General features: G+C 41.2%; 1 protein-coding gene across 7 annotated transcripts in view; it reads right to left on the reverse strand.

Annotated features, from left to right (window-relative positions):
• UTRN (utrophin) overlaps positions 1-13198 on the reverse strand; it is a 451811-nt gene that overhangs the window by 230142 nt on the left and 208471 nt on the right. For all 7 annotated transcript variants that reach the window (XM_037034777.1, XM_037034776.1, XM_037034775.1 and 4 more), the window contains 2 exons: positions 10767-10972; positions 9091-9245 (listed from right to left, as the gene is read on the reverse strand). In XM_037034777.1, the coding sequence (XP_036890672.1) occupies positions 9091-9245; positions 10767-10972 (361 nt within the window). The remainder of the gene's footprint in view (positions 1-9090; positions 9246-10766; positions 10973-13198) is intronic.

The following is a 13198-nucleotide window of genomic DNA, read 5'->3' on the forward strand; positions in this document are numbered from 1 at the left end:
AACTCTTAGCTGTTAAGAGATTTATGTTATAAAAGCAACTGGTATGTTACAAAATAGCTTAGAGTAATCAATCAAGATAGCTTATAGTTATTTTGTAGCATAACAAAATGTGGCCACCCACATAACTGCCTTGTTTAAATATTATTTTAAAGACATTAAATAATACTTGATATTTTAAGCTACAACATATACTGGTTAATCAAGTGTACATGTGCTTATAATTGATCAAAAGAATGTCTGAATGTAAACAGATATGTCTTTTTCTAGACTTTAATGGGAAAAAAGCATCTTGAGAAACCCACAAATATGCGTTGCTAAATTTTGCTAAACTTAAAAGGTGACCTTCACAGTTGCATGAGATTTAAACATATTTATCTTTTTTAGAGCAGAAGAACGGTAGCATCACAGTTTGAGTGGCACATAGAAAACTCACGATGAAACACTGCTGAAGTTTTTCATTGGGTACCTTCACAAGGTGATTGTGTTCTCTGGTAAATAAGATTTAACTGGAAAACATATTAAAACACCCTTTGGGGAAATACATTTTATTTAATGAATAATTAGTCACTGCGGAGAACGCCGACGATCTATGGTCTTTTGGGACCAGCCTCTTGCGCAGAGAATGAGTCATCCCCAAACACTCCCAACAGCCACTCCACCGGATTTAGGAAGACTCTTCCAAGCTGCGCACCGCCGGGGAATCACCAGAACCCCTGCCCATGGCCATGCCACCCCATTACGCCTGCCCCTGACCTTCGGGTTTTATAAATAACACACAGGAGCAGCTCTCCCTCGGGCTGCCATTACAGCAGGTAAATATTCAAGCCATAGAGCTGTTCTCGTGGGAGGATTTATCTCCCCACGTCCTATTTCCCTTTCAGCTAAGTCACTACCAGTCGCTCCTCGTTAGCCAACCAATATTAGACGGTAACTCTAACATTACTTTGTACCTTTCCCATTTTCCCAAGCCGCCCTTCTGTTATGCCCAGGACTCTATTCTATGATGTGCCTCTGAGGAGATGAGCATTGCTGAAGAACGCTACGGAGGTCTATCTTCCCAGTACATTTTCTACTATAAGCCACGAGGAGGCACCCGTCCCTGTCCAGCAACACTGGAAAGTACCCATGGAAGCTCTCTGTCCCACCCACCAGGATTCTGATTTTACATCTGACGCTCTTTCTCCAGATCTCTCGGTCCCACCTCCACCCTAACTGGCAGCACGGCCCGAAGATCACAGACAGCAGAGGTCATTGCACAGAGAGCCCTTCGTCTTCCGACCACTGCGGTGCCAATCCACAAGCCTCTGTACTCAGCTTCTCATTGTCCTTCCTATCACAGGGGAAAATGCATCCCGGCTCTTACCAAACTTAGTTCTCCAGATCTTGCCTTCTTGTCTACTTCCTGTGCCCTTACGTATCCCCTCTGTCTTGAACCATCCATCTCTCCTCTACTGGGTCATTCCCATGAGCATAAATACATGCTTCACTGTGTTCCATTTTAAAGAAAAACCAGTCACCACCGGGGTGGGGGGAACCCTCCAGGTATTATTCAATCTCTCTGCCCCCTTCACAACAAACATATCTAATCTCCTTCTACAAATCGGCACTGCCTTCATCTCATTCTCTAGCTGCCAGTCCCATCGCTCCCCTGAAACTGCTCCCCTCAAAATCACCAGTGGGATCTCTAAGCAGTGGGATTCCATGAACAGTGTGCTGTGTCCTCCGTTCTGATTTCTCAGCCTCATTCAACACAGTGGATCGTTCCCTCCTACGTATTCTCGCCTCTCACCAATACCTCTTAGACCTACTCTCTTCCCTCCACTTTTGAACACTACACATCCTAGATTTTCTTTCAACTTCACTGGGAGCTTTATTCCAGTCCCTCGGTCCACTCCTCGTGTGTTCCCTCACTAAACCTTAGGGTCTGTGGACTCAGTCAAGTGTCCTCCTCTCTTCTCTATCTTTCCTCCTTTCCCAGCGATCTCATCTGGTCCTCCAGCTTTAATCTCCAATGAAGGTGCTAAGCACTCCCTAATTCATATTTGGGGCCAGAGAGTTGAGTTCCAGATTCATACATCCAATTACCTATTTGACCTACACACTTAGATACCTAATAGCCATCTCAAAGGAACATTTCAAAATCCAATTCTTTCTTTTTAAATGTGTTTATTGGTTTTAGAGAGAGAGAGAACCATTGATGTGAGAGAGAAACATCAATCAGCTTCCCTCTGTACGTGTCCCCAAACAGGGATCAAATCCACAATCCAGGTAAGTGTCCTGACAGGGAATTGAACCCTAAACCCTTTGGTGTACGAGATGACAGTCCAGCCCACTGAGCCACACTGACGAGGGCTCAAAATCCAGTTCTCGATTTTTCTTTCCCCCAAACTCCTTCAGCCTTTCCCAGTGAATGGCACCACCCCTCATCCTTTTTCAAAGCACCATCTGGGACTGTTTCTGCTCCTTCAGGTCACATATCTAATCCATCTGAACATCTCCCCCACCTCCATCAAAGCCACGTTCTTCTCTGAACCACTGCTGGCACTCACTAACCCAGGTACCGCCGTCTCACACTTGAACTGCAACAATCAGTTCTGTACTCGTCTCCCCAATTATTCTCTTATGCCTTTACAATCTGTTCTCCACGTATGATTCAGAGGGGTTAAATCTAGTATTATAAATTAGTATCACCCCCTTGCTTAACAATTCCAATAGCTTTCCATTGTACTTATAAGATCCAAACTCCTTCCCATGTATCATAAAGCTCAGTATGATCAGGCCTCTGCCTCCCTCTTCTATACAACTCAAATTCCTATTCATTGTATTTCAACACATTCTAGGCTCTTTCCTGCCTCATGACTCTTACATGTGCCGTTCAATCTAGATTTTTGCAGATGGTTCCTCCTAACCTGAATCAGCTCACATTCTGGTTTCCCTTCGGATCGTATACATCTTTTGCCTTTTTAACTTGATTCAACTCAAATGCCTTCTAAATTATGCTTCCTAAACTTACCGGTTAAGTAAGTCCCTCTCTTGTGTAGTACCTCCTTGATTTTCCTTTCCTGCAAAATAACCGCCTATATTCATGTAATATTTTCTTTTTTTTAAAGATTTTTTTTAAGAGATTTTATTTATTTATCTTTAGAGGGGAAGGAGAGAGGGAGAGAAACATAAATGTATGGTTGCCTTTCGTGCGTCCCCTGCTGAGAGTTGGCCTGCAGGGAACTGCCTGCAACCCAGGCATGTGCCCTGACTGGGAATTGAACTGCGATCCTCTGGTTCGCAGGCCTGTGCTCAATCCACTGAGCTACGCCAGCCAGGTTTTTTTTTTTTTTAAGATTTTATTTATTTGTCTTCAGAGGGGAAGGGAAGAAGAGAGGGAGAGAAACATCAATGTATGGTTGCCTCTGGTGCTCCCCCTGCTGGGAACTGGCCTGCAACCCAGGCATGTGCCCTGACTGGGAATTGAACCATAATCCTTTGATTTGCAGGCCCGCGCTCAATCCACAGAGCTAGGCCAGCCAGGGCTCATGTAATATTTTCTTATTTACAACCCGCCTTTGCCTGTGAAAGGCAAGCTTCCTGGGGGTACATGCAGGGCATTGTTAATGGTTGAACCTTCAGAGCTAATGACAGAGCTTGACAAATACAGGAGGCTAAATAAATGCACATGTAATTAATTAACTAATTAATGAAAAAGTGAACAAATGAAAGCAAAGACTACAGACACTGGTCCTTTAGTTTATTGTGAAATTACACGTACTCAGAAAATATCTGAATACTTGAGCTTAATATTTATTAAATAAAAACTTGAGCATTTTTAGGCATATACTACAAAGATGTCATTTTTTAAGGCAATAAAATAATGACTGATACATTAAAACAATATTACAGAAGATGATCATTTCTACACTTCCTTCTTTGTCAGTTTCCTCCCTAGCTCAGAAGGAAAAACTAAAAATGAAATGCTGGCAAAGAAAGGAAAGGAAAAGGTTGAATATGAAGGTCACTTTCAGGTCACTTTCAAGGGAGCTTCTGAGAGGCTAAGTCCAGTTGAGTGGCCCAGATCTCCGAACCTCACACTGGTGCACAGGTTGGTAGGGTAAGGCTCCTGGCACTTTTCACCTAAACCCCCTGGTTTGGTAGGGCTGCTCCTACAGCACTGGTTGTAAGAACACAGAGATTGAGCCTGGCTGATGTCAGCCACAGGACACAATCTCAATATAGATGCCTCCTAATGATCACTGTTAAAAGGTACTGGCCAAATATACAATTGATAAATGCTAAAGAATAATGTTTCATTTTTTAGTACTCTTTAGGGACGATAAACAACTACCACTAAAAATATAATGACAGAAATAATGGAAGTTTCAAAATATACAATGAAAATAATTGGAAAAGCATCCAAAAGTAAATTTGAATTTTGGAAATGCAATCTGTTTTCAAAATAGTCGAGGGCTTCACAAACTCAGTCTCCACTAGCACCCTTGTGAACTACGTACACACCACACGTCCAGCTGGACATTATTAATAAGGTAATGAACATTAATTAGAAAGATAGTGTCATTGCAAAAGATGAAAATAGAGTTTCTTTACTAGATTAATTTGTATTTGTGGCTCTCACATGAAATAACTGCATTTTTAATACTATACCCCTTCTGTCCAGGACGGTTAGACTTCTGCTTCGGCAGAAAACACTCAAATGCAACATCAATTTAGCCCCTGTGATGATTTTCCTAAATGCTATGGCCCAAATGTGTCTATCTTCCCCCAAATCATATTTTGTAATCTTCATATTCAATGTGATGGAACTCAGCCTTCGGGGGTGATTGGGTCATAAGTGCAGAGCCCTCATGAATGAGATAAAAGCCCTTATAAAAGAGGTCTGAGAGAGTTCTGTTACCCACTCTGCCATGTGATGCTAAAAGAAGAAGTCTGTGACCCAGAGAAGGGTCCTCACCTGACCACGCTGGAACCCTGGTCCTGTACTTCTGGGCTCCAGAACAGGGAAAAATCAATACCCTTGTATATAAACCCCCCAGCCTGTGGTTTTTGTTACAGCAGCTGGAACCAACGAAGAGACCACCTCAGAAAAATCACATATTCTAACGGTGCCATCTGGTAATAAATATTTAAAGTACCTACACTGTATTCAGTAAATCAGATAATCAGCCCTTTTATGATTAATGTGCACAGAGACTGTTCAAAATGACTATAGACAAACGACAGACGGACTCAACCTTTTGCTAATTTCACCAGGACTGTAAAGTGGACGGCAGGGTAGTGGATTCCTAAAGGAAGACATCCCATGACAGGGCATACGATGATGTGCTCTTTCTCCCTCCCTCCCCCTCTCTCTAAAAATAAATAAATAAAATATTTTTAACATGCTAATTGGCATTATAAGATATAAAAGAGCCCTAGCTGGTATAGCTCAGTGGATTGAGGGCCAACCTGGGAACCAAAGGGTTACTGGTTCGATTCCCAGTCAGGGCACACGCCTGGGTTGCAGGCTAGGTCCCCAGTGTGGAGTGAGTAAGAGGCAACCACACATTGATGTTTCTCTCCCTCTCTCCACTTTCCAATAAAATAAATAAATAAATTTTTAAAAAGAGATATAAAAGAAAAAATACCACAGGTTAAAATGGTCCATCAATTAGTTTAAAATGTTAGAGATAGATCTGTTGTATACAGAATCCAAAATATCAGGAGCCAGCTATGTTTCAGAATTTAAAATTTTTGTGCATTAGAAAACTATTATGAATGTATCTACATGACATATTACCCCCAAGTAGGAGCTGAAGCAGCAAACACATTAATATTTCTGCACTTAGGAACAAGGCTATTCACACTAAGCAGGATAAGTAAAGACTATAATAAATAGCCACATGTCAAGGCAAAGCTTTCTGATATCTCAGCATATTGGATTTTGGCACTGCAGATAAGGGGTTGTGGACCTGTTACTGTGAATGGCCAAATTACTTAGGCCAATTGCAATTCACGGAAAACATTTTCTTTGAAAGCTGATATTAAACTTCACACATTATCCGGCAATAACAATATTGCATTGGCAAGTATAATAAGCCTTCACCCCTCCAGCACTTGGCCGCCAATGAGGTATATTCAAAATACAGCTGGGAAATCAAAGGTGACCCATGGGACGAGGCCTCTAGGCAGCCATTACAGAGGGCACAATGGCCACATACTGGAGAGTGTGGCATGATTCATAACTGAGGCCTCGTATCTCTAATCGGATCTGGCTTCTGAACTGAACACAGACTAACAACCCGTAGTGGAATCACAGACAGACCCAGGAGCTGAGGACACGGAGCAGTCGCCAGCAGCAGATGACGTTCTGATAACAAAGAAGAAGAAATGAAACTAGTTGTCAGGAAGGTAAGAGCCTCCTCCCCGCTGCAGAGACGGAAAGGCTTGGGCTCCAATCCCAGCTCGGTGAGCATGAGCTGGGTGACCGTGGGTACTCTGTCCCATCTCTCTGCTGGGTGACCGTGGGTACTCTGTCCCATCTCTCTGCTGGGTGACCGTGGGCACTCCATCCCATCTCTCTGCGGCAGTTCATTCACCGACGTGCTACTGATCACAGCGAGGCCCGTCCCCTAGGGCTGTTGTGAGGAGTCAGTCAGATAATGCCTGTGAGGGCTTTCGCACAGGTACCCTGACCATGAGAAGGCACTCAGTACTTCCATACACTGAAAATAAAGCGCAGCATCGCACATGCTGCCCGCATACATTCCCTGTCAATTCTTCAGAACCCAGAGCATGACCACAATTCAGTGCAGAAAAACGTCATCTTAGCAATGCCGGGTGGGTGACTTTGAACATGTTCTTTAAACTTCTGCAAGCCTGAGAGCATTAGATTAGACCGTGAATTCTTAACAGAGGTGATAAGGTGTTCTTTGGCAGGACAAGGTGAAGGAGGGGAGTGGAAAAACGTTTACTCTGTTTATGTATAAAGCACAACCAGAAAGTAGAGAAACAGATACACAGCATATCCATGGTATAAAAACTTCGTGGAGACAGGTATCTAAAACGGCTCCTTAGGGGGTTGTTAATATAATAAGGGATTGAGAGACACTGGTTTAAATGAACTGCAATGTTAAATACGCCTCTTAAAGTACCTTAATTCTATGTTCACAACAATACAACCAAGAACTCAAAAAAAGGTTAAATATAAGCTCAAACGCTTTGTTTAAGAAGGCAATGCCTGAAATTGAAACAACTAAAAATTGTAAACATCACTGTGTTTAAAGAAAAAAACCCAGCTGTCCCTCACAGCGGGGATTCTGGGAGCCACAGTTTCGTTGTTTCTCTCCGGCTTTATAGGTAACAGTCTAGACATTAATATATTCAATTATCTCCCCCCAAAGTGAAGAAACAAACATGAATAAGGACAACTATCTGTACCCACCATACAATGGGAACAGTGTGGCTGTCGTTAGCTGTGATAAATGAAAGATCCCCTTGGAATATAATTCATTTTTAATTGCCTCTTCCATCTAACCTAACTACTGCTGTAGTCTGTCTTCAAATATTTACAAAGTAAAAAGCAAAAAAAGAATTGAGGATGCTAAATGAAGCAGGCCCCACATCTCCACATGATCAATTTTTCGGGTATTGTTTACAACAAAAATAAAGTCACAGCTTATACACGAAATTTTGGGAAACAGATAAAGTGTGGTTAACAACCACCTCTCTGAGTGTTAGCTGTTTTTTTTTTTTTAACTGAGGTATAATTGACATACAATTTTGTACTAGTTTTAGAAATACAATATAATAACTTGATATATGAATAGATTGCAAAATGATCAGCACAGTGAGTCTGGGTAACGTCCATCCCCACAGTTAACAGAATTTTTTCTTGTGATGAGAACTTTTAAGATCCACCCTCTCAGCAACTTTCTAATACACAATGCAGTTCTGTTAGCTACGGTCGCCATAATGCACCTCAGCCCCAGAAGCCCCAGAATTTATTGATCTATCTCGTAAGTGCAAGTTTGCACCTAAAGTTGTTTTTAATTCACCTTCTTCTCTGCCTTAGTTTGGGGATCCTTAGATCCCAAAAAGACCTCTTGTACAGAATGCTACAAAGATCAGTATTCCAGCTACCTTCTGCTTTAACCACTTACAAAGTTCTGTACTTGCTACCCAAATTCTATTTCCTCCAGAACCCTAGAGGGCTCATATACTGCCCTCATAATTGTTTTGAGTTTTCCAAATATGCACTTTAGAAATTCTGAGTAGAAATGGCCTTCCAAAAATGTATAAAACACCTCCATGTCAAACTGTTATTAGGCGCTTGGCCATACTTTATTACCAGTGACATATATCCTGTAGTGTTCTAATAGTGTCCATTTTATTCACTGGAAAAATAAATGTGTTTTGATATCTTTCATAGCTTTCAAGTACTTGCATTTGAATATATAAAGCCACATGTGAAACCATAATTCTCTTAGACACACCCGCACTCTGCAGGAGGTAAACACAGTTTTCCTGACACCGAATATAAATATGCCATCTTAAAGAGATGCTAACCACTGTTTATAGGCATTCAAATCCTCGGTGTTCAAGTGACAGAAAAATATTCTCTTATAAACCCGTATGCTATTTTAGACTGTTCCAAATATACTGACGAGACAGAGTAATGAAAAGGAAAAAAAATAAATTAGGTAAGCACTAAATACACATCATGTATACCAGGAGTCTAGTGAAGAAGAGCCAGCCAAACAGCACACTATTGTAACTCCCACTGGGGACAATATCCCCCTGAAGCAGCTGTGAGAACCTGAGTGGTCCTTTTGCTACAAGGTACACTCGGGGTCACACCGAGAGGACACCAAAAATTAGAACACTTTAATAGTCATTGCCAAGGCTCGGCCTTATTCAAGGAAAATCTCCATTGTAGAATTTCAAGTAGATACTGTATATACATTCTGTGTGTAAAAATAGAAAAAAAACATAATGAAATGTATTTCCAGTAGTTGCGTGTTTTGATGTTTCTATGAGAAAGCCAAAGCAGCTGAATTCTCAACTGGATGACACCCATGGTCCAGCCGGGGCCTTAGCGTTTACCTTTGTTTCAGGTTGATCCATGATGTTTTCAGGTACTCGGTGGTTTCTTTCACGTTCCTCGTGTCATCACTACCATACTCTTCCAGCAGCTTCTGCAGGACGTTATCGAACGCCATTACGACACCATCACCAGGACTCAGTTCTTGAAGCAATATCTGAGGTGTAATTTCAGGTGTCACTGTTAGACTTGGTGGCTCAGGAACTAGTATTACCAAAATGCTGGTCTTCCCAGTAGGTTTTACCATGTGTTAGGCACATTCCAAAGGAAGAAAGCAAAGTACCAGACCAACTCTTGCATGCAAGTTTAAACCAAACTAATTACGAAGAAAGAAAGTAATTACTAAGTAAGAAAGTGATCAGGTACGTAGCAGATGATGTTATTTTTCCCTCTTTTAGATATTTAATTTGCTCAATACATTTGTCTCTTTTCATTGCTGCTGCTACACATCTGACCCTTATGGGAACACTGTATAGGAAGGAAGTTACTAGAGAACCCTCCTATGCTTAGAGAAATGGGAAGACCCAACGCTATGGAAGCCTTCGGTCTCTTGCCCCTCGATAACTGTGTGTGTTTACAAAGGTAACTGCCTGAGAGGACAAAGCAGACAGGCAAGGTTCACTGAGAGCTGCTTGAAGAGCTAAGCTGAGGCTGAGTAAGTCCCGCGGCGTCAGCTCCTTGATACATTTTTAACCTCTGAGACTCCCTGGATAGAGACACTTCCCATGAAATCTAAATGGAAAATGAAGTTCCTTTCGTGCTTTCTGTAGCCACTGACAGAAAAATCTGCCCTAAAGTTTCAGAAGAAAACAACCACTTGTGCTGATGAGAAACGAATATTCTGAATGTGGTCACCGAAGCACCGATATCACTCTTAATCGTATTCCTTTAGCAAGGTGTTGGGGGTTTGGCTAATATTACCTTTGCTTCATTTGGTGAAAACAACCCACAGGTAATCAATACACACAGAGACTGATCCAGAAAATCACAACACCTGGCCACTTGCTCTATGAATGACAACCATGGAAAGTCTCCATGTGTGAAGAATGGAAGCACACTTTCATGTGTTAGATTTTGATTCCCACATATTCGTTATTACACTCTTCACAAATGCACACTCGCATCTTAGGCTATCTGAAGGACAAATAAATGTTACCCCAAAATTAACCTAACAACCATAACCTCTATGTTGAGTTCAATACCATCAACTCTATAACCAAAGTGATCACAAAAGGTACCTGTTCTGATAATATTGATAAAACAGTTTGGTTATAAAGGTTAACAGAAATGAAACTTATCTCAGTGGTTCCCAGGAGGAGTTCTCAGATGAAAGTCTCAAGAAACTTTATAAGTACAAATAACCTTCAGGGCAGACATGAAGCGGACAAAGGAAGGGTCCTAGGACCCTAAAATGTTCTCTTTCTGGATGCCAGTGTGTGGGTGTGTTCCATCTGCAAGGGGTCAGTGAGCAATAAATCTAAGATATATGTGCAGTTCTATTTGTTGTGCCTCTAGAAAATGTTCCTTATCCTCCCCAGTCAAATTCCTTATATAAGTTTCGATGTGCACTCTAAAAACTTGGGGAAACATCATGACAAGAGTCCTAGAAATTACAGTAGACAAAACAAAATTACATCCAGCAAATCCATACTGCCCCCAAAAATCTAAGGAGCCTTACTTGATTATCAGAGATCTGTTTGATAAGTGGATCCCTGCGGGCTTGTTGAAGCATGTAGAGGCGAGCCTCGTACTTTCTCATGAGTTCCTCGGTCTCTTCCCTGTGGTCATCCCACTGAAGACTGTCAATCACCATGTCCTCCAGCTGCTGCTGCCGCAGCTCAACGCCGTGCTGAGTGCTGTCCCACTGGTTCTTGACCTTCTCCACTGGAGGACGCACGATAAAAAAGAATTCCGGAAAGTGACTATCAGGAAAGGGAAAAAATACCTGATACCAAATTCAGTGCAAATATGCTATCAATAGGAAAGACAAAGGAGGAAAGTTGAAACACACATTTTTAAAAGAAACTTCAATATGTTGCAATGTACAATTGATATATTTCTGAAACCATTCTTGAGTGAAAATTCTCAAATTAAACTCTATTTTAAGAGCACTAAAATACCTCACACTTAAAATAGCTGATATTATAACTGGTAAAGTAAAATGTTATAAGGAAAATAGTTTCCTACCTTGTTTTGTATCTACAGGACCTGGTGTGAGGAAGGTAGATGGAGCGGCATTTTGTGGGGCTGTCAGACCCAGTCACTCATCTCAAAGGAGATGTTCTCAGGTAGCCCTGGTTTTGAAGGAGAACTTTCTCACTTGTTTCACTACAGCATTAAACCTCTCTAAAAGGAAGTATTTTTCTACGTTGAAGTTTAAGAGAAACACTAAAAGGAAAGTAGGCTCAAGTTCTACAAACCCAGCAGCTTTTTATCATGAAAAAATATATTGGCTCTTTTCTGCTCTTTTTTTTTATTATGTCTATTTCTCCTTCTTTCATTCTCTGTTTTTACAAAAATTTTGTTATTTTATTACAGTTGTCCTAATTCTTTCCCCTTCACCCTCCTCCTCCCATCCCACCCCTGCTCCCAACAGTCAATTCCCATGCTGCTGTCCATGGGTCATTCATACATGTTCTTTGACTGGTCATTTTGGCTTCTTTCCACCATTATCCCCCTCCCATTTCTCCTCTGGTCACTGTCAGTTGTTCCATGCTTCCATGCCTGTGGTTCTATTGCGATATTAGTTTATTTTGTTCATTAGATTCCTCTTATAGGTGAGATCATATGGTATTTGTCCTTCACCACCTGGCTTATTTCACTTAGCATAAGGCTCTCCAGTTCCACCCATGCTGTCAAAAAAGGTAGGAGCTCCTTCTTTCTTTCTGCTGCGTAGCATTCCATTGTGTAAATGTACCACAGGTGTTTGACCCACTCATTTACTGATGGGCACTTAGGCTATTGCCAGCACTTGGCTATTGTAAATTTTGCTGCTATGAACATTGGGGTGCATTGGTTCTTTTGAATTGGTGATTCAGGATTCTTAGGGTATAATCCTAGCAGTGGAGTCACCAGATCAAAAGGCAGTTCTGTTTTTAGTTTGGCCATTCTGACAGGCGTGATGTGATAGCACATTGGTTTTAATTTGCATCCCTGATGGCTAGTGATGCTGAGCATCCTTTCATATGTCTATGGGCCCTCTGTATGTCCTCCTTGGAGAAGTGTCTGTTCAGTGCCTCTGCCCATTTTTTAACTGGATTGTCTTCCTGATGTTGAGTTGTATGAGTTCTTTAAATGTTTTGGAGATCAAACCCTCATCTGAGGTATCATTGGCAAATATGTTCTCCCAAAACAGTAGGTTCCCTTTTCATTTAAGTGATGGATTACTTAATTGTGCAGAAGATTTTTCGTTTAATGTAGTCCCATTTGCTAATTTTTTCCCTTTAGTTCCCTTGCTCTAGGAGATATATCAGTGAATATATTACTACATGAGATATCTGAAATTTTACTGGTTATGTTTTCCTCTAGAACTTTTATGGTGTCACAACTTACATTTAAGTCTTTTATCCAATTTGAGTTTATTCTGGTGTATGGTTAAGTTGGTGGTCTAGTTTCATTTTCTTGCATGTAGCTGTCCAACTCTCGTGACACTTTTTATTGAAGAAACTATTTTTACTCCATTGTATGCTCATGCCCCCTTTGTCAAATATTAATTGACCATAGGGACTTGGGTATATTTCTGGGCTCTCTATCCTGTTCCATTGGTCTATGTGTCTGTTCTTATGCCAGTATCAGACTGTTTTGATTACAGTGGCCTTGTAATACAGTTTGATGCCAGGTATTGTGATCCCTCCTACTTTCTTCTTTCTCAGGATTGCTGAGGCTCTTCAGGGGACATTCTCTGTCTCTTTCTCTCTTCTCCGTCTCTGCTCTCCTCCCTTTCTTTCTTTCTCCTTCACATTTTTAACATTAAATTAAGAAAAGAAAGATCTAAGGAAACAAAGGTCCATTTAATTAATTCAAGGGCAGTTCATGACCTTGAACTAAAGTCAGTAAGCAAGAGCTTTGGATATCTTCAACAACTCACTGATAACAAATAGATATAAAGTT

The sequence above is a fragment of the Sturnira hondurensis genome, unplaced genomic scaffold (assembly GCF_014824575.4).
Source record: "Sturnira hondurensis isolate 20B ecotype Veracruz unplaced genomic scaffold, ASM1482457v3 Scaffold0022201, whole genome shotgun sequence".
NCBI classification, from domain to species: Eukaryota; Metazoa; Chordata; class Mammalia; order Chiroptera; family Phyllostomidae; genus Sturnira; species Sturnira hondurensis.